The sequence below is a fragment of the Engystomops pustulosus genome, chromosome 1 (genome assembly GCF_040894005.1).
Source record: "Engystomops pustulosus chromosome 1, aEngPut4.maternal, whole genome shotgun sequence".
In the NCBI taxonomy this organism is placed as follows: Eukaryota; Metazoa; Chordata; class Amphibia; order Anura; family Leptodactylidae; genus Engystomops; species Engystomops pustulosus.
Window position 1 is genome coordinate 205087442 of NC_092411.1, and position 22516 is coordinate 205109957.

The following is a 22516-nucleotide window of genomic DNA, read 5'->3' on the forward strand; positions in this document are numbered from 1 at the left end:
AGCAAGTGCCTCAAAGGGTTTTGGCAATTTTCATAAAAATAAGAAAAATTGCACACAAAATTCTGAGCCTCCTAACAACCCAGAAAAGAGGATGCATAAAAACCCACGCTGATAGAAAAGCAGACATTTTGGAAATGTCCGTTATAAATGTACTCCGGTGCTACTAGTATCTGCCTGAAAACGCAGAAAATGTAGAACTTTGACAAATTTCTAAAAATTATTCGATTTTCAAATTTCCATTTTTTTTATAACTAAATAAAAGATATAATTTTTCTATTGCTTTGAAGTACGATGTGTGATGAGAAAATCTTAATATACCCTGGATATGTTAAAGCGTAACAAAGGTATACCCCCTATTATGATACAGGGCAAATTAAAAAATAAAATAAAAATAAAATAAAAATCAGGCCTGGTCCCAAGGCTCCAAAATGGCTTACCTATGGCTCCAAAATGGCTTAGACCAGAAGGGGTTAATATCCCTATGGCTCAAGAAGTTATTGTCAATTAAAAAAAAAAAAACCTGCTGTGAGGGCCATGAGTTCACACCTCTCACGTGACTTCACTTCCCTCTCCCAGAGGGCATAATTAGCAGGCCAGAGCGCCAGACATCTTGTCCAAGTGTGGCTAGTTAAAAGGTACTTTTCTAGATGATCCTAGCGTGTCAAGCTTAGGCAAGGAGAGCACCAAGATAAAAAGGAGCAGGGGTGAGCATCTATCAGTTTATTAAATTTGGTTGATTTGCTTTGAGAGTCTTCCATACAACCTTCTGTACCTCCCCCTCAAAAAAAAAAAAAAAAAAAAAAATCGTATAACAATATTGAATTAGAATGATAAGATGTACTACACATTACTAAATATTTTTGGAGCGTGGAACAATTACATATTTAATTTCTGTTCTATAGGAAAACTGTTTCTGGAACACGCTGTTAAACCAAAATATTCTTATATCAAATGATGGTCATTCCAAGATTCCACTGTACTTCACTCTTATTCTCTGGGTGTCCCTTTTCTGTACACAAGTCAAACATTTTTTTGTAATTTGGTCTGTAATGGGCAGCAGCCAGGAGGCCCACCATGTCTTTCCTCAAAAAACAAACACCTGCATAGCCAAGTACAACACCCTTTGCTACAGAACTCATTAAGATGCCAGTGTCTGTAATACCAAAAGCATCTAGAAAGCCAACTGCGGGGTTCACTCTACCTGGCTCCATACATAATGATAGAGTACGGAGTGTGAGAGCATTAGGATATGAATCACAGCCAAGTGGTTAAAAATTACATCATAAAAACTGGTGGCATGTATGTTGAACAATGCCGCAAACATTACTTTTAAAGAATTATCAATGGTTAATATAAATACTGGAAAGATTTCAGTAACTGTTTAAATTTATAATGTAAAAGCTTTGCGCTGTAATGCATTAACCACACTAACACACATTAGTACCCCAGATTTGGTTAGAAGTTCATTCCCTTTTATGTTAATATGAAGTCTGCAATGATACTTACTTTGGGAGGTTTGAAGGGATAGTCTGTAGGAAAATGAATCGTCAAGAAGAAAACACCGCCTTGATATGGACTGTCATTCTGTCAGGAAAACGCAGGTGTAAGTTAAAAGGTCTTTCAACAGGTAGTTAAATTATCAAATTCCAGGAAATAAGTTAAAGCCCAGCTTTTCTTTAGGGAAAGAGACAGTGTAAACAAAAAAAACACAACACACACAAATACTGCATCAGAATGAACTCCATCAGTAACTCTGTGTTGTAAAGTTATGAATCAGACAGAAGTTTCCTTTAAAGGAAACCTACCAGTTAGAATGGTAGGGGTAAGCTGTAAGTACCGAGCACCAGCTCAGGGTGAGCTGGTGCCGATACTTACTTTCGTTAGTGTTATAAACCGCTTTATCGCGGTTTTAAACTTTAGAGCAGGAGAGGCTTCGGCGCTGCGCGCGACCATGCGCACGCAGCGCCGAAGCCTCTTCTGCTCTAAAGTTTAAAAAGTGTTAAAACCGCGATACCGCTGGTGCTCGGTACTTACAGCTTACCCCTACCATTCTAAATGGTAGGTTTCCTTTAACCCCTTTGGAACTTAGCCTGAATAGGCTCTAGTCACCGTAATTATTAGTGAAGTTTCATTGAGGGCCATAACTTATTTGCATGCTACCTTTAATTTTTTGAAGTGGTTTTTTTTAGTTAAAAAGGTAATAAAAATGTATACATTTTTCATTTTTATTTGGAGTTAAAAGTGTGTGTGGGGGGGGGGGGATTTTTTAATTTGAAAATTAAAAAAGTACTACAAGATACATTATTAATGAATTCCTTATTTTGATATATGTGTAGTCTCGGGAAAACGGGGAGACTGTGGTGATGCTTTTTGTAGTGTAGGGTGGGTGTAGCATGTGTATTATATGGAGAAATGTCATTGTATTTTTACAAATATTACTATTTTTTTGTGCATGTTTTTACTTTATATGTCCCAAAAAAAGTTTTAAAAGACCCCTGGGGAAAATTTTCACTTTAAATTTTTTTTTCTTTTACAAGTTTCCCCCTTTAAGTGAGGCATCTATAAGAGCCTCCGTTACAGGGGAAACGACCACTTGTCACTGGTGGTGTTGATCAGAGCTGTAATGGGTACAATTAGACCAAACAGCTCTAGTTTATGGAGCCGACGGCAACGCTCCTCAGTGCATACTCCTTCAGCAAGATGCTGTGAGGAGCGGAGAAGGCAGAAGCTATAACTAACCATATCTCCTAGAATCTCCAGGTGTCTGACATCTTTAGACATCGCTGCAGACTCGGGACCTCGGCCCGCTGACTTCTAAAGTCAGAGGGGCAGTCCCAGACCAGTTTAAGTAATATTGAAGCGATTTGTGCAGGTGAAAACTGAACTTAGTCATAAGTTAGTTTTATGAAACAGCTTTTCTGCTCCTGCTTTCTGAAGTCCTGAGTAGCGTGTTCTAATGCATTCAGAGGTCCTACACCACAGACAGATAAGGGCACCATGCTAATCAACTCTTTAAATAGGACCGGTTACCGTTAAAAACAGCACTAGGAGCTGCTTACTAAAGGGGCAGTCAAAGGTCATTTGATAGCGGTCTGGTGTTTCTATTCTAATTCACAGCAGTGTCTGCTTGGTTTCCGGTTACACGGCTGGCACAGTGTATACTCAAGTATAAGCCAATTTAGGGTTTTTCAGCACATTTTTTGAGAATATAACGTATGTATATACACTTTTTCCTATAGGCATATTGGGGGCAAGGGCTGGCAGGCCATATACTCCAGGGGGCTGTGACCAATGCATTTCCCACCCTTGGCTTATACTCAAGTCAATAGGTTTTTCCTGTTTGTTAAAATTAGGGGTCTCTGCATATACTCGGGGCAGCTTATACTCGAGTATATACGGTATGCAGCAGGATTTTAAAATTGTGTAGGTGGGCTTTCAATAAAGCCACTATACTAGGGTAGATTGCTGTAAATTAACCAAGAGCCATTTTGCAGCTACTTACCTGCTGCTAAGGCACCTCCTTTGGTCCCAAGCCTTGGGAAGTTTTTGTGCATTCTGTGCCAAGTACCATGTCCAAAACCCAACCATCACACAAACTAATTCGAATTGGTTTCCACATAAGCATTTTTTTCTACTCTAATAAAGCTATATTCAAACTTTTTTTAAAAAAAAAATATGCTGAGCGTATATGCCAAGATAGATTATGGTTTATACCTGGGTCACATACATATACAAGCAGAGGAAGGCATCCTTTTTGCCTCCATCGGCACTGCATACATTACATACTGCAGGAAACAGGATGGAAACAGAAGGGATATCTACCATCAGGAATAACTATTCCAAACCAAGCACACTTACATGCTGGCATGCTGTGAAAGTTACACATGCAAAGAAATAAACAGTTGAAATTACTTACTGGGCCCATGATGGTTGCTTGCCAATGAAACACTATGGAGAACAAAAAAAAAAAAAAAAACTTTTGTTTGGTATACTACTACCGTGATGGTTTAAAAGGTGAATACATACTTTACACCATTATTAGAACAGTTATTCATTGTAGACAAAAGCAATGGTTCTTCAGCTGAGAGCAAAGTATTGCCTAATTTATCTTCTGTCAAAAAAAAGGTTTAAATTTAAAGTACAACCGTCATTTCCAAAAACTTGTTATATGTTGTAGGGCAGGTAATTTTAAGCCCTTTTACAAGAGGAAGGAGCAAGGAACTAATCCAATTGCATTCTGCAGACTTCCCCTAGATGTCAGTTATCACTCATATTGCTGTTGCTGGGCACATTCCATCTTCACTGAGGAGCTGACTAGAGGAAGAGACACTCCCACCTGTCCTCTCTGCTCACAGCAGATTTACCTCAAGTCTCACAGCTCCAGCACTCAGTCATGTGCAGAGTGAAGCACTAAGGCTACATTCAGACGAACGTATGGGGGACGTATATACGTATAGAGCGGTACAGTGCAGCACATGTGTGGCACTGTACCCCGTAGAAAGATAGGACATGTACCATCTATTGGCGGAATACGGCGCAGTGCGCCATATATTCCTGTAGAGAGGGGCGGGGGTGAGCGGCGTTCTCCTCCTCCTCTCCCCACGCGCTGCAGTACGGTAGGCAACAGCCGTCTGAATGTAGCCTTATGTAGTAACAAAACAACTACCCTTATCTCTCCCTTTAGATTTCCCTACACTTTGATGTGCAGTTTGTGTCTGTGTGGATTATTTGTTTACATACATCACAACCTCCCTCCCCCCCATCACCTCACACTCCACAACAGGAAATGGCAGGAGACTCCAAGTCTTCAAGCTGTCCCCTCATGTGCTGTGCTGGAGTTTTACTTAGATAGATAGGACACACACACATATATATATATATATATAGTCATTAGTCAGCAGCAGGTGCTTGTGATGAGATTACAGGGGCAGGTCCCGCTTCTCCATCTTACTGATTGTAGTTTTTTTGAGAGCTGGAAACCCTGGTTGCTATGGGCCAAAAAAGGTACTAAATGAGGACTGAGGCAAAATACTTTGCTCCAGGTGTCCCTGGGAATCATTCAGAGTTATGTTTTTTCCCAGCTTTTTTTTTTTGCTAACGTAGTATGGCCCATAAGAAAAAAAAAAAGAAGCTAAAAAATTTACGCAGCTTAAAAAAAAAAAAAAAAAAGTCAAACCTCAGCTTTCCGACAGCCCCCGCAGGTCTCCTCTGCGGTCCGGCAGCAGCTGATCCCATGTGGCGGCCGGGGCAGACTGCACAGTACCTGCTGAACTGAAGAGGAGAACACCTGCGAGGGCGTCGGAAAGGTGTGTTTTGACTATTTATTTTAGAAATTGGACAAATTGGCTATACAATGGGGAAGGGGAATTACTAGCTATATACTGGCTGTGACCAATGCATTTCCCATACTAGGCTTTTACTCGATAGTCAATAGGTTTTCCCATTTTTGTGTGTCAAAATTAGGGGCCTTGGCTTATACGATACAAAAAAAAAAAAAAATTATATATATAAAATAAGAAATTCTTACTGTCATCTCCAACTGGACCTGCAGAACATTGTGCTGGAGGATCACGGGCCAAATCATTCAGTTCCTGTTAGGAGAAAAATGAGCATGAATGATACATACAGTGAAGACTGAGGGAAGAAAAAAAAATAACGCTAAAAATTGACAATTATAAAAGAAGCCTATTAAAATATATGTATAATTTTATGTCCTTGTCCTTTTATTCCTTATTTAAGCAGATTGCGTAAAAGGACAATCCAAGACTGATAGGGGAGGACTTGGTAAAGATCACATGTTTTGGCATGGTTTACATCCAAAACAAGCAGTGCTTCTTACCAAAAGCTTATGGAATAGGTCCTCCTTGTTCCAGAATGTGTGAATGCAGTACAAAGGTTTAGTTAAACTTATATTCTGAACACCTTTTGGAGGGTATAAGAAAATCATTCCAATTTCTTCTACAACTACCAAATTTTTACATGGGTTGTCTGACACAGAAGGCCAAATGCACTAAAGTCAAAACAAACAAGTATAAGCATGCAAGCAGCCGGTGACTAAAGGTTGCATGAAAAACATGAGAACCTTAAACAGTATGACATTTTCTGTAGCCAACTACACTGGATGTTAAAATTTTCTAATCCACACCATTTCAATTCCTTACTAGGCCCACTGTTAAAGCTGCACATGCCCCACATAAAATGTTAACAAATGCATTTATATAGGACAGATATCATAAACAAAGATTTATCATTCCGTTTACAACAATCTGTCAATTACATTAAAAATGTAACTCCAAAATTCTAGTTTAACATTACACAGATCATTCGAAAAGGTTAACAATTGTCAAACTTTTAGTCTTGACAAATCTGCTGCAACGTGTGTAGTGCGAATAATAATTGGTCTGTGGATGTGGAAAATGACAGAAACCTCTTGTACTAGCTGAACCCAAAGCAGTGGGGAAGTGGCCATGCGCTAGAAGTTTAATCACTGAATAGGACACCAAAGTTTATTTCTATGGACCTATTAATGTGATGTTTCCATGGTCCCATCTGCAAGCCAAATGACCAAATAAAGGAGCAGTTCTTGTTCCTGGCCCAGGCCCCTCTTTCATGTCTTTTACCACATTCATGTTCAATACTATGAAAACCTCTAAAAAGTGTACAAATATAATTTCAGCTATAATCGAACGATAGCAATACCATTTTTACAAGGGCAAATAAATTGAAAGAAACAGATTGCAGAACAAGGAATAGTTTCTTTCATAAGCACCGCTGTAGTGCCTGCCATACACCTGCAGGCTGGCCATTTTCAGTATTGATGTGCTTAAAAAGAGGTAGTCATTGGTACCATTTAAGGTCACCTTTTGAATACTTTTTATAAAATGACAAAAAAATTTGTGATACAGACATTTGGGCACCATTTCCCATTGCAGGGGTCAACATTTCAAATGATTTCCAAGGATAGGACTTAGAATGTGGTAATATCTACATAATAAAATTATATAAGCTTATGTTATCAGTTCCAGGGAAAAGGGAAGGATTTGAACTTTTAGGTGAATAAGGTGGCGCCCACACATCGTTGACCTTTTGACTGGAGTTGTCAAGGTCCCCAACACCTGCAGTTGGGGCCAGCACCAACAGTGAACCATAAGCCCTCCCCATACTCTCTTAACCACTTGCCGGGTAATAGAGATCTACGCTGTAATAGTATGGCATGGAGCCAATGACTGTTCAGCTCTGCACCGCTTCGGTGCTGAACCAGAATCGCGAAGCGCGTGGTGTAAGCTGTAATCTACCGTTGACATCCCCATGCAACACCCCTCGACGAAGCGAGGTCCGACCCTTTAAATGCTGCAATCAGCGCAACAGAGGCATTTAAATGGCTGGAGGGAAAATTGACTGCATGGTCAGCGTCCCACTCAGTATCTTCGTGCATCAGCATTGACTGACTGTATAATAACCTGATGTATTGCAGGGCATTATCAAAGAACAAGCAACTAGATAATTGATTAAAAATAAAAGGTTTTTAAAATTAAAACACTCTCCAAAGCTGCATTACAAATTGTTGCAAGGCACAGGCACTAATTTTTTACTGTACAAAATTAGTAAAATGTAAAGTTTGGTATAGACACCCCAAAATAGTACCACTGAAAAATGCATCTCATCCCACAAATGAGCCCTTGCATGGCAATATTAACGGAAAAACAAATCTTTTTTTAGTTAACCCCTATGGGACTCAGCCTCTTTTGGCCTTAAAGGGAACCTACCACCACAAATCTACCTATAAAGGTAGATTGGGTGGTAGGTGGATCAATGGGACGTGAGGAGAGCCCTTTTAAGGGCTAATCCTCACGTCCCTGCACTTTTTTAATAACTTTAATTTGGTATTTATTCAAATTTACTTATGTGGCTACCGGGGCGTGGAGTAGCCGCATATGAGATTACAGGAGGCGGCTACTCCACGCCCCGGTAGCCATTTTACCCCTCCTACTCACCCATCTTCGGCGCGCAGCTCCGTGTAGCTGCGCGCCCTCGTCCGGCGATCCTGTCGTCTGCGCATGCGCAGAAGAGCAGGCCCGCGCCTGTTTCGGAGTTGTGACCGCGCAGGCGCGGGCCTGCTCTTCTGCGCATGCGCAGACGGCAGGATCGCCGGACGAGGGCGCGCAGCTACGCGGAGCTGCGCGCCGAAGATGGGTGAGTAGGAGGGGTAAAATGGCTACCGGGGCGTGGAGTAGCCGCCTCCTGTAATCTCATATGCGGCTACTCCACGCCCCGGTAGCCACATAAGTAAATTTGAATAAATACCAAATTAAAGTTATTAAAAAAGTGCAGGGACGTGAGGATTAGCCCTTAAAAGGGCTCTCCTCACGTCCCATTGATCCACCTACCACCCAATCTACCTTTATAGGTAGATTTGTGGTGGTAGGTGCCCTTTAAGGACGCGGCCCCATTCTTCAAATCTGCCCTGTGTCACTATAAGTGGTTATAGCTTTGGAACGCTATGAGATATCCAGGGGATTTTGAGATTGTTTTCTCGTGACACATTGTACTTCAAATTAGTTTAAAAATTTGGATGAAATCTTTTGCGTTTAGTTAAATTTGGAAAAATTCTTTATTTTCAACATTCTAAATTATCTACTTTTGATGCAGATAGTCATAGCTCCCAAATAAATTAATAACTTACATTTCCCAAATGTTGGCATGGTTTTTTAAGATTCCACATATTTTACTAGAATGTTATGAGGCTCAGAATGTAGGTATCATTTTTCACATTTTTTGTAAAATCACCAAAACCCGTATTTAGATGGACCTGCTCAAATTCTAATTGACACTGAGAGGCCTAAATAATAGTGAGACTCGTAAATTACCCCATTGTGGAAACTACACACCTCAACGTATGAAAAACCACTTTTAAGAAGTTTGTTAACTTAAAACAAAATGGAGGTGCAGTCTGCAAATTGTAATATTTTTTCACAATACACTCATTTTGGGTGGAAAATTCAACATTTACAATGGATTAAATGAATAAAGGCTCCACAAAGTTTGTTACCCAATCTCTCCCGAGCACACGGATACTCTATATGTGCTGGTAACCTGCTGTATGGGCGCACGGCCGGGCATAGAGGGGAAGGAGGCGCCATCCAGTTCAGATTTGCTATGTCACATTGTACAGGCTATAATTTTTTTCTTTTTTTTTTTTAATGTGGACCTATAGCGGCTTATTTCTATTGCCACATGAGATGCACTTTTCTGGTACGTAATTTGGGGGAATCTATAGGCTAATTGGTGAGATTTTATTAACTCTTTGTTGGTGGAGGAAATGAAAATCATCACTTTTCAGGAAGATTTTTATGGGGGTTTTTTGGCTGTTTACCATACCATAAAAATAGTATATTATTTTTATTCTATGGGTCGCCACGATTACAAAAATACCTCATTTATATAGATTTTTTATTTTTTTCCCCATTTTTACTGAATAAAAAGTAATTTGGCAAAAATGTTGTTAATTTTAGCATCACCGTCTTTCATATGCATAACTTTTTTATTTTTCGCCTCACAAATCTGTTTAAGGGCTTATTTTTTGCGAGAAGGATTGTTCTTTTTAGTGGTCTTATTTTAGAGTGCATAACATTTTTTAAATCCCTTTTTAGAGCATTTTTATAGGGTATTAATTGAAAATGATCTTTTTTCTGGAGTTTTTTTTGTTTTGTTTTTTACGGGGTTCACTTTGCGGATCTAATAACGATTCTGTTTTATTATGCAGATTGTTACGGATGCAGGGATACCAAATATGTGGGGTTTTTTTGTATTTTATTCAATTGTACTGAATAAAAACCAATTTGGAGAAAATCTTGTTCATTTTAGCATCACCATCTTTTCATATGCATAACTTTTTTATTTTTCGGCTGACAAATCTGGTTAGGGTCTTATTTTTTGCGAAAAGAGTTGTTTTTAGTGGGCTTATTTTGGAGTGCATAACATTTTTTAAATTACTTTTTAGAGCATTTTTTTTATATGGCATTAATTAAAAATGATCTTTTTTCGGAACGTTTTTGCGTTTTTTTTCTACGGCGTGTACCGTGTGGGTCCAGTAACGATTCTGTTTTATTATACAGATTGTTACGGACGCGGCAATACCAAATATGCGGGGGGTTTTTGTGTTTTTATGGTTTTTATACTTTATTAAGTGTTTTTATAGGAAAGTGACATTTTAGGGGCTTATATTTTAATGCATTTATTTTTTATTTATTATAATGTGTAGTGTTAAGTGTTTTTTGCATATTTTTACTTATACATACTTGAACTTAAACCAGTGATGCTCTGATCACTGGTTTAAGTTCAATACACTGCTCTACAATACTATTTTATTGTAGAGCAGTGTAAACTGTCTGAGCAAGCTTGCGCATGCTCAGACAGTTTACAGTCAGACCCGGAAGGGGTCTGACTGCCATGGAGACCGGGCAGCTCCGGGGCACATGCCAGTCCTCGGAGCTGCCTAGAAGTGGATCGGATCCCCCGGTAAGCGGCACGGGGGATCCGATCCACAGCGCAAACACCCTTACACGCCGCGGTCATGTTTGACCGCGGCGTGTAATGGGTTAACACCCGTGATCGGAGCCGGCTCCGATCGCGGGTGTTAGCGCAGGCTGTCAACTGTACTAGACAGCTGACAGCCGCTGCTTCTGGTACCGGCTCCGTTCGTGAGCCGGTGCCAGAAGCGGGACGTTATAGAACGTCCCTGTGCGCTAAGCATCCAGCCCCGGGGACGTACTATAACGTCCTGGTGCGCCTAGGGGTTAAAAAACAGTATGCCGTGAAAAACTAAAAGCCACTAAATTCTAGGAAGCTAAACAGCCTTCCGCATGCGCTCCTTCCCTTCTGTAACTCACTGTGCACCCATAGAACAAATGACATCCACGTGGGGGGGTTGGGGGGTCTCAGTTATGAGAAATTGCAGAACATTTTAAGATGGGTTCTCTCTATCTTTTGTAAATGGCTAAAGTCTCAGTAAAAGGCTGAGACTTTAGTTATAAACTTCTGCATCCTGAAAGGGTTAACCTCTTTCACGCACAAGGACCTGTTAAGTGCCACGGTTGAACCTTACCATGGCACCTAACTTACCATTTCAAGGGCGCCATCTTAGATGGCTGATCGCCGCCCCCCTGGGATGTCATCGGATGGTGGCGATCGGTTGCCACGTCAGCCTTCACTCTCATTGAGAGTTGTAGGCTTGCCTTGCTTAATGATCTCTAATAACCAGCAGATGGCAGGCTTTTAGAGATCAGCAATAAAATTGCTATATATTACCATACAGTAGTATGGCACTATATAGTATTAGCGATGAGACCCTGCAGGGTTAAAGTACTCTGTAGGGCAGTGATGGCGAACCTATGGCATGGGTGCCAGAGGTGGCACTCAGAGCCCTTTCTTTGGGCACTCAGGCCATTGCCCCAGGACAGAGTTCATCAAACAAGAACAAAGCCACCAAATCTTTCTGCAGTCCCAGGCAACTTAAAGGGGTATTTCCACCTCACCTACTACAGTTAATTCAATCCCTAACCCCCCCCCCCCCAAAAACATTTCAATAATTGTTGTTATTTTAAATAAATTACCCATATTCCCATAATATACTGTAAAAGGGGCTTACCTCCCCCTAGTAACAGCCTTCTCTTGCCACTAGATACGGCCCACTGCCGCTCGTCAGCAGCAGTGGCCACGCAGGCGCTTAGAACGAGGCTTCTCTGAACCTGCCGGGAATACGTGAACATGCATAGCTAGCGCATGTGCAGTTCACATAGGATTGAATTAGCTGTGGTAGGCAAGGTGAGAATACCTCTTTAAGAGATGCTGCTCTCAGCGCCATTTTAAAGCAACACTTCATTGAGTGTTTGGAACTGCTTGAAAAGTGAGAAGTTGTTGAAAGAGAAGCTACAATGATAATCTGTATTTGCCCTCCTTTCAACTGTATTGGTGGCCTCAGGTTGCAGATAAAATGAAAAGATGTGGAAGAACGGGCAACAAAGTTGCTGCTTAAAATACCACGTTGGCACTTCATGGTAAATAAGTGGATTTTGGTTGTAGTTTGGGCACTGTCTCTAAAAGGTTCGCCATCACTGCTGTAGGGTATGAAAAAAAAAAAAAAAATTAGGTAAAGAATCAAAAGTTTAAATCACCTCCATTTCCCTAGATAACAAAAATACAGTAAAAATCATAAACAAGTTATTGCATTGTCCCAAAATCTTAAGTCTATCAAAAATAAATATGCCAGTATGTACTGCAAAAGATGATACCTTACATAGGTCCGTACACTGACATATGAAAAAGTTAGACCTCAGAATTTGGAAAAAACTAAATATTTTCTTATGTATAAAAGATTTAATTTAAAAAAAATCTATTAAAAACTAATAAAACCTATATAAAATAAAACCCGTAAAAACTGGTCCCACAGGAAAACAATTGTATTGCATAGAATAGTAAATGGCATCATTAAAAGTACAATTTGTCTCACAGATAACAAGTCTACACACATCTCTAAAACAAAAACACACGTTATTACTTTTGGAATGAGGGTAGTAAAAAACAGAAACACAAAGACATGTACTAGTATGTGTCAACTCATTATGGGGTTAATATTGAACAGGTAAACACAACCTAAATACCCGTGTTAAACTGTTCCTCAATCCATTTTCAAAAAAAAATCAGGACAGAACACAGGCTAAAGAAAAATCTAGTAGGCAAAAAAAAACCCAGTTGAAAAGAGTTAACAGAACACTCACAAAAAAAGTGAAGCTTGGACAATTAAAAGCACTCGAGTTAAAGCAGGTCAGCTGAATTTTCTGGGCTATGTAAGCACAGAGAATTAACACTAGACATTTGCATTCTTTACTGGACTACCAAATTAAACATAAGTGACTTCATGAATTTAATAGATTATCTCCAGAACTAACTAAAATGAAGACCTAGGCCTCATGCAGGTTAGCAAATATGGCGACCGTGAAATTGCCACAGAAAACGCAGTCAGCTCACGGTCACCATTGACTTGCATTATAGCAGTCAGTGTGGTACGCACACCGCACCTTGCCCCATAGCAAGTTCTGTTTTTGCCCAGGAGCGGTTATCCGGCTTGTATGAGGATGGGAGCAGTGAGGAGCAGAGTTTGCAGCCCGTATGAAGCACACTGTCAGGCTGCATTCACACTACCATATGGGGGCCTATATACTTCGCCCATAGACGCAATGAGTGCACGGCGCCCTATGGAAGTACAGTGCAGCACACATGGCCGATCCCTGCCTTTGTTTACAGGGGAACAAAAGCTGTGCTCAGGGAGAGCACAAATAAACTGGGAAAAGCCCGCCCCCCAACTCTGCTCCTAATTTTTTGTAACCCTTTTAAAACCATTCTTTACAAGGCTGGAAAAGGAAAAAAAATGTCTATAGCAACCCACCAATCTGAGAAAAAAAAATTTACTTTCTGCGATTTTATCAATCAAATATTTGCAGGTTAAGGGGAAAATTTGCCAACTGTAGTGGAACCCATTCGCAAACATTACAGATTAAAGAAATTGTTTTTAAGGACATCTACAACCAGTTTCTCGTGGTAGATTGTCCTGTAACGCATGCTCATTACTTGCATGGGATGATTGATCAGTTTTCAGCCTCTTCCAGCGCCAGAAGATAAGGGAATACAAATATGCAAATGAGCTGGAGGCGCTCAGGCTCCCATTGCTATATTCACACTGCCGTTGCCCGCCCGTACCGTACCGGGCAACGGCAGTGTACGGGGAGAGGAGGAGGAGGTGAGCGCAGCTCACCCCCGCCCCTCTCCATAGCAAACTATGGCGCACGGCCCCGTATTACGGGAAAAGATAGGACAGGTCCCATCTTTTTCCCGGGTACGGAACGGTACGGTGCCGCACCGTACCGCTCCCGTAGGGTGCCGTGCGCCCATAGAAGTGTATGGGGGACGTATATCGGCCGTATATACGTCGGCCGTATATACGTCCCCCATACGTTAGTGTGAATGTAGCCTAAAACTAGCTCTTACATTTTTTTAATATTTATCATCAGCTCTTCTTTACCATTACTTCTAGGGTACTTTAACCTTGCAGCACAGAGCGCAGCAGTAACAGGCGTGTGTCAGCTGTATTAGGCCGCAAATACGTCCCCGTAGACGGCAATAGCGCCACAGCGGGGATACAGTGCCATACGTGTGTGGCACCGATCCGGGCCGCACACCGCAAAAAGAGAGCATGCTCCATCTTTCAGCGTGTGTGCGGCCGTGAGCCGCTGTTTTCTATGGAGGAGGGGTCACCTCCTCTCCAGCACACGGTGGTATGCCCGCACGGCGGTCATACCGCGTGTGTATGTACCCTTCTGCAGCATACACCAACTGTGTATGGAGAGCGCTCAGCCACGCCCTAAAAACATTATAGTACGTCCTAGGGTGCATAGCCGTCATTTGTGTGCGTTTATATATTCCCTAGAAGATGGGTGATGTTTACGTTGTACGTTGTGATGAGTGATGGGCGTCTAAATTGAAAGTCAGTATGTGTGTATATACAAACTTGACCGGGATTAAGGTTAACCCCTTAAGGACGCAGGGTTTTTCGGCTCATTTCTCTCTCTCCTACTTCAAAAATCCATAACTTTTTCATTTTTACGTGTACAGACCTGTGTGAGGGCTTATTTTGTGCGTAACAAATTTTACTTTCCCGTAATGTTATTTATTTTAACATGCCGTCTACTGCGAAGCTGAAAAAAAATTCCAAATGTGGGCTCAGTTTTTACGACTTTCACTCTTCGCTCCAAATAACACGCCTACTTTATTCTTTGGTTCGGTGCGACCGCGGTGATACCAAATTTATATAGGGTTTGTGTTTTAATACATTTTCAAAAATTAAACGAATGTGTAAAAAAAAAAGCAAAAAAATTTTTTTGCCATCTTCTGACGCTAATAACTTTTACATACTTTAGCGCACGGAGATGTGTGAGGGGTCATTTTTTGCGAAATGAGGTGACGTTTTCATTGCTACCATTTTGAGGTCTGTGCAACATTTTGATCATTTTTTATGTTATGTAAAAAGGTGTAAAAGTCACATTTCGGACATTTGGGCGCCATTTCCCGCCTCGGAGGTCACCGCCGCCCATAACCGTTTTTATATTTTGATAGATCGGGCATTTTGGGACGCGGCGATACCTAATATGTTTGTGATTTTTACTGTTTATTATGTTTTATATCCCTTCTAGGGAAAGGGGGGCGATTAGAATTTTTAATATTTTATTTTTTTTATTTTTTAAACTTTTTTCTCTCTTTGTCACTATTTTTAGACCATCTAGGGTACATTAACCCTAGATGGTCAGATCGCTCCTACCATATACTGCAATACTACAGTATTGCAATATATGGCGTTTTTTGCACACTATACATTACAATGAGCCACTGGCCTCGCCGACAGCAATGTAAATAAGCCCTAAAGGAGGAATAAGCGCTGCACATCCCTTCCCTCTCAATTGTGATGCAGGGCTGTACAAACCGGGAAAGATAAAACGTGTATTGCACTTATATGTGGCTATATACACAACAGCAGTGTGAACGTAGCCTTAGACAAATGTCTAAGCGTGTTTGTTAGTATTATGGCTCTGTTCTTCCGAGACTTTTCTGTGCTGGTTTATGGATTGAATAAAAGATTGTACTTTTATTTTTACCACTGCACCAAGTGAGAGCAGGAGGGAACTTCCTAGTATGAAGTAAGGCTAAGCTCCAAGAAGAAGACTAAAGAAGGTCTGTGTGCTTCCATTACCCTCTTCAATCACATATAGGAAGCCGCACAGGAATTTGAAAAGCATGTTAATGTTTTCATACCCAATTTTTCTGTCTGACAGTTTTTCACAGATAGTCTTATACACTCACCGGCCACTTTATTAGGTACACCTATCCAACTGCTCATTAACACTTAATTTCTAATCAGCCAATCACATGGCGGCAACTCAGTGCATTTAGGCATGTAGACATGGTCAAGACAATCTCCTGCAGTTCAAACCGAGCATCAGTATGGGGAAGAAAGGTGATTTGAGTGCCTTTGAACGTGGCATGGTTGTTGGTGCCAGAAGGGCTGGTCTGAGTATTTCAGAAACTGCTGATCTACTGGGATTTTCACGAACAACCATCTCTAGGGTTTACAGAGAATGGTCCGAAAAAGAAAAAACATCCAGTGAGCGGCAGTTCTGTGGGCGGAAATGCCTTGTTTATGCCAGAGGAGAATGGGCAGACTGGTTTCGAGCTGATAGAAAGGCAACAGTGACTCAAATCGCCACCAGTTACAACCAAGGTAGGCAGAAGAGCATCTCTGAATGCACAGTACGTCAAACTTTGAGGCAGATGGGCTACAGCAGCAGAAGACCACACCGGGTGCCACTCCTTTAATCTAAGAACAGGAAACTGAGGCTACAATTTGCACAAGCTCATCGAAATTGGACAGTAGAAGATTGGAAAATGTTGCCTGGTCTGATGAGTCTCGATTTCTGCTGCGACATTTGGATGGTAGGGTCAGAATTTGGCGTCAACAACATGAAAGCATGGATCCATCCTGCCTTGTATCAACGGTTCAGGCTGGTGGTGGTGGTGGTGTCATGGTGTGGGGAATATTTTCTTGGCACTCTTTGGGCCCCTTGGTACCAATGAGCATCGTTGCAACGCCACAGCCTACCTGACTATTGTTGCTGACCATGTCCATCCCTTTATGACCACAATGTACCCAACATCTGATGGCTACTTTCAGCAGGATAATGCGCAATGTCATAAAGCTGGAATCATCTCAGACTGGTTTCTTGAACATGACAATGAGTTCACTGTACTCAAATGGCCTCCACAGTCACCAGATCTCAATCCAATAGAGCATCTTTGGGATGTGGTGGAACGGGAGATTCGCATCATGGATGTGCAGCCGACAAGTCTGCGGCAACTGTGTGATGCCATAATGTCAATATGGACCAAAATCTCTGAGTAATGCTTCCAGCACCTTGTTGAAGCTATGCCACGAAGAATTTAGGCAGTTCTGAAGGCAAAAGGGGGTCCAACCCGTTACTAGCATGGTGTACCTAATACAGTGGCCGGTGAGTGTATAGGCTATGCGTGATCTGCTAAAAACTGAAGACATAATCTATTTTTTTCTGACAGATTGAAGGGTTCAGTGTCTCTGGACCAAAAGCATTGTATTTATAGCAGCAGCAATGTGTCCTCAAAAAAAAAAAAAAAAAGGCAAAGCCTGCTCCTTTGTGCAACAGTTTATATAATTTCCCCTAAATCTAAAATGAAGGAAGTTGTGCAACTTAACTTCCATCTTGCAATAAGTGCAAGTCATAGAGAGACTTGCACCTCTTGAGAACAGAGGTCCACTGAAGCGGGGTAAGGGAATCTCCTTTATCAACTTAAGGGACACCTACCACCAAGATGAAAGACTATGCAAATGAGCCCAATAAAGTCATGGGGAGCGACAGTCAAAGCCACCGCTGAAGGGTTAACACCAGTGAGCTCTCTCCATACATCCGAAGCTGACGGTTAAAGTCCACCCCTCACTTATTACTTTTTAGGACGCTTAAGGAGTTAACACTAGGGGGTTTAATCATTTATGCTATATACAGCATTACTCCTGTATTGAAATATATTATGAATATACAGCTCTTACTTGACAGGCCAAGCTAAAGAGTGTTGAATTGCAGACATAGGAGTCTCGTGGCTGTCATGGCAACCATTTAGCAAACCCTGATGTTGTGAGGAGACAGAAATATGGTGGCACCCAGAGTACTTTTTTCCTGTGGAAGAGTATTATATTTTCATAAACTCATAGGTAAAGATATTAACCCTTTAGTGACTGCACATACAGATCTGTATGCTGTGACCAGAGGGAGGGGGCTCCCTCCTTCTCTTCCTGGAACCCCAGCAAAGAGATTGCGAGGTGCCATCTTGCTGCCAGGCACCTGGTCTGTCATCATCTGCCTGCTCCGCTGGCTTGACTGAGTAGCTGCCTGTCAGCGTATGCAAGTGCATAGGCTGACACTTCTAATGCGCTGCAATACATGGTTACTGCAGTGCATTACTATGAACTACTGATCACTAGTTCATGATATTTTACAATTGAAAAAACAATGAGAAATTCAGGTTATGGGGTAATTTCCCATTACCAGCCATTCTAGCCTTGTATAACAATCCATCGGCTTGAGTAGCTTAATTTCAAAGTTATTTTAATGGTACTAGGGAAGAATGTCCCTTATCCCCCTATATTTAAACTAGTTATTGAACCACTAGCCCAAGCAGTAAGACGAAACAGCGGAATCAGTGGTCTATGTGGCGATTCAGGTAAATTTACAATAAGCCTGTATGCCGACGATGTAGTCTCTACATTTAAAAATCCTGAAACATCACTAACAAGACTATTACACAAAAACTTGTTCAGCCATTTCTTACTATAAACTTAAACCACCAGGGACCTAATTTTTCACTAAAAAGACTGTGCAATGCAGGTGTCATGGGCTTTTACATATGCCTTTCTGCCTTTTCTAATTTGCATTACAATATAATTATGTGTTATAAGTTATCCTGGAGGGGGGGGGGGGGGGGGATGTTTGGGGCGAGGAGGATTGGGTTGGTCAGGCCACTTGCCTTTGTCGGAAAACACCTTTAAATAGGAATCAACTTAAAAACTCAATATTATAATAAATACCCTTAGTAGGAATTTAGGGGACTGAGAAGTAACCATGAAATCGTACAAATTTGCTGATTTCTAAGTTCTCTCTAGTTAGAAACTTTAGGAACTTTCTCCGTAGTAGAATTGGGACTAGACATTTTTATGTCATTTTCTTTTTGCCCGTTTTATCTGCAAAAATCTGTTTGGATATTGTCCTTATTACATGTTAATGTTTTTGTGCTAGCTTGTTGTCAACAGAAAAAAAAATTGTAAAAATATAATTTAAAAAAAAAAAAAAAACCCGCACAGCATATTAGGCATTACCGTGGCCCAAAATCCCCTATCTGTAAAAATTACTCCTGGCGGTGAACCCTGTAATGGAAAAATGCACTCAAATATTCAAATCGCCAATTTCGCAACACGGGAAAAAAAAACTAATAGAAGCTGATCTAAAGCTCGCACAGTCACCAAAATGGTAGCAATGAAAATGTCAGCCCGTCACGGAAAAAAAAAAAATGACACCTTATCCCCTTAGTGTCCATGCCATTTTATGGTTTTAGTACCAGGCCTGATCTTTCAAATTTGCCCTGTGGCATCATAGGAGGTTATGCTTCTAATGCTTTAACATATCCAGGGAATTTTTCAGGTTGAAGTACAATGTGTGACAAAAAAACAAAGTAATCGAAAAATTGACGATATCTTTGTTATGAAAAAAAAAATGTAAAATTTGGCAAAAATTTGTAAAAATTATTCATTTTAAAAGTTCAAAATGTTCTGCTTTTCAGGCAGATAGTCATAGCACCCAAGTAACTTTATAACCAACATTTCCCAAAGGTCTACATGGGTTTTATTCATAGTCTCTTTTTCTCAGGTTGTTAAGAGGTTCAGAATTGTGGGTATAATTTTTTTTCTAAAATGAGAAAAGATCCCCAAAACCCTTATTTTTAGAGGCACTTGCTCAGCTTTAAGTAACATTAAGAGGCCCAAACAGCAGTAAAACCCCATAAATTATGCCATTTTAGAAACGACAGCCCTCAATGTGTCAATTTTAAGAAGTGTGTTAGAGGCTTCACAGTGGGATGAAACAAAAAGGAGTTGCAATTTAAAAGCCATAATTTTTAGAAAACACATTAATTTTGGCCAAAGTTTAACAGTCACAAAGTATTAAGTTACAAAAATAAAAAAAATCCACAAAGCCACAAAGGAAAGAGGCGCCATTCATCGCAGATCTGCATTGTCACATTTTACAGGCTATAGAATTTTTATTATTGTAATTGGGACATACAGGGGATTTTTTATTGTGTGGATGAGATGCATCATTTTGTGGATCAGGTACATAATTTACAGGGGTTCAATAGCTGCTAATCAGATTTTATTAACTCTTACTGGGTGGTGGCTAAAAAAAAAAAAAAAATATTCTTGTTCTAAATTGTTAGAAATTCTAGGTTTTTTTAGCATATTTTTTCCCGGACGTTCAGCGTACCATAAATGTGTTCTCTGTATTCTATGGGTCATAACGGTTATGGCGATGCCCCATTTATATAGCTTTTTTATGGGTAACTTGTTTTGCAGAATATATACTCATTTTGAATGAAATTTACTTGTTTTTGCATTGCCATGTAACAACGGGTATAACGTTTTTATTTTTTGTACAGAGCTGTTTTAGAGCTTATTTTTGCAGGACAAGTTGTACTTTTTCTTGGTATCATGTCAGGGGTAAGTGTTACTTTTTTGATTAATTTTATGCAGGTTTTTTTTTTTTAGGTCAGATGGGAAAAACTTCATGATTTTTGTGAAGTTTTTGGGCTTTTTTTAACGGCGATTACTGTACGGGCTCAGTATTTTATTGTACGGTTGTGGTTTCTTGGGCGATTTTGCCATTGTATTTGATCATTGCATGGGATGGGACTTTAAAAAAAAATGCAATTAAAAAAAGATTAAACTTATTTTGTCCCAGGGTGGGACATGAACAAGTGATCATTTGATCAATTGTTCATTGTAATATGCTGCAATACTGATGTATTGCAGCATATTACATAGTCAGCCTATGCATTCTGACAGCTGCACTGTTAGATTGTGAAATGTAAGCCATGGTTTACCGCACAGAGTGTGCCGGTTGTTGAAGTGATGCACTACAGACGCAGCAGTCACCATGACCGTGGCATCTATAGGGTTAAACAGACGGGCTCGCCATAGTCGCGATCCCAGCTACCGCCTACTACGGGGTTCCCGCAGTGATCGCATGGGCTCAGCTTCCTTGACGCAATTCTATGGCAAGGTGAAGGAAGGGGTTAACAAAAATCTACTGCAAGGATCAAGGATTCTAAACCAAGCACACGGACATACTGGTGTACGCCCCGTCTGGCAGGATCTGATCTGCTCTGCTTTTAACTTCTCATGCCCCTATTTATACAAAACAATGCCTTAAAAGTTATGCAAATGAGCCACAGGGGCTCCTGTAACTATAGATGTTAATGTAACCTGGAGCCCCTCAGGCTCATTTGGATAATCTTTAAAGCTTTTTTTTGTAAAAACAAGGGCATACGATGGTAAAAAAAAAGTGGATCCTGCCAGAGGGGACACACACAAGTATGTTGGTGTTCTTTGTTTACAATCCTTGATCCTGTTTCCTTTAACCCCTTCACGCTCCGTGACGGATATATCCGCCATGGAGCTGTGAAGGTTGTATGAAGAAGGCTCACGAGCTGAGCCTTCTTCATACAGAGATGGGCTTTGCTGCATATTGCAGCAAAGACCCATCGCTACCACCCGCAGTCGGTGCTTGCACCGATCGCGGGTGTGTACTTTTTCTTTGCCGCCAGCAAAGTCGCCGACGGCACTTTAAATTTGGCGGCGCATGGGCGTTGCCATCTTACCTCCGATCGCTGCTCCCCCGAACGTCATCGGGGGGCGGCGATCAGTTGCCATGGTAGCCTCAGGTCTTCGTTTGACCCCGAGGATACATGGCTTCTGCACATGCATTACAATGAGCCTGTAGTATTGCAGTATATGGCAGGAGCGATCAGACCATCTAGGGTTAATGTACCCTAGAGGGTCTAAGAAATAGTGGGGAAAAAAAAAAAAAGAATAAAAGTTTAAAAAATGTAAAAAAAAAAAATAATAAAATATTAAAAGTTCAAATCACCCCCCTTTCCCTAGAACTGATATAAAATATAATAAATAGTAAAAATCAGACACATTAGGTATCTCCGCGTCCCAAAATGCCCGATCTATCAAAATATAAAAACGGTTATTGACGGCGGTGACCTCCGGAACGGCAAATGGCGCCCAAATGTCCAAAACGCGACTTTTACACCTTTTTAGATGACAAAAAAACCTAATAAAAAAATGATCAAAATGTCGCACAGTCCTCAAAACGGTAGCAATGAGACCTTAGGCTCATTTCGCAAAAAATGACACCTCACACAGCTCCATGTGCTAAAGTATGAAAAAGTTATTCGCGTCAGAAGATAGCAAAAATGTTTTCTTTTTTGTACACATTCGTTTAATTTTTGAAAATGTATTAAAACGCAATAAAACCTGTATAAATTTGGTATCACCGCGATCGTACCGGAACAAAGAATAAAAGTAGAGGTGTTATTTGGAGCGCAGAGTGAAAGTCGTAAAAACTGAGCCCACAAGAACATGACGCACATGCAGTTTTTTTAAATTTTTCCACATTTGGATATGGATTATGGATTTTTGAAGATGGAGAGCGAGAAATTAGCGAAAATACCCTGCGTCCTTAAGGGGTTAAACAACTCTGTACTCCCAAGTACAAAAGGTTTAAATTTTTTGCTAAATCTATTAAAACCTAATAAAAACCTAATTAGA

The 22516-nt window shown here is 40.7% G+C and overlaps 1 protein-coding gene across 2 annotated transcripts in view; it reads right to left on the bottom strand.

Moving 5' to 3' along the window:
- UBE2D3 (ubiquitin conjugating enzyme E2 D3) overlaps positions 1 to 22516 on the bottom strand; it is a 40073-nt gene that overhangs the window by 12628 nt on the left and 4929 nt on the right. For both annotated transcript variants that reach the window (XM_072118706.1, XM_072118717.1), the window contains exons 2-4: positions 5528 to 5591; positions 3917 to 3948; positions 1507 to 1584 (exon numbers count right to left, since the gene is read on the bottom strand). In XM_072118706.1, the coding sequence (XP_071974807.1) occupies positions 1507 to 1584; positions 3917 to 3948; positions 5528 to 5591 (174 nt within the window). The remainder of the gene's footprint in view (positions 1 to 1506; positions 1585 to 3916; positions 3949 to 5527; positions 5592 to 22516) is intronic.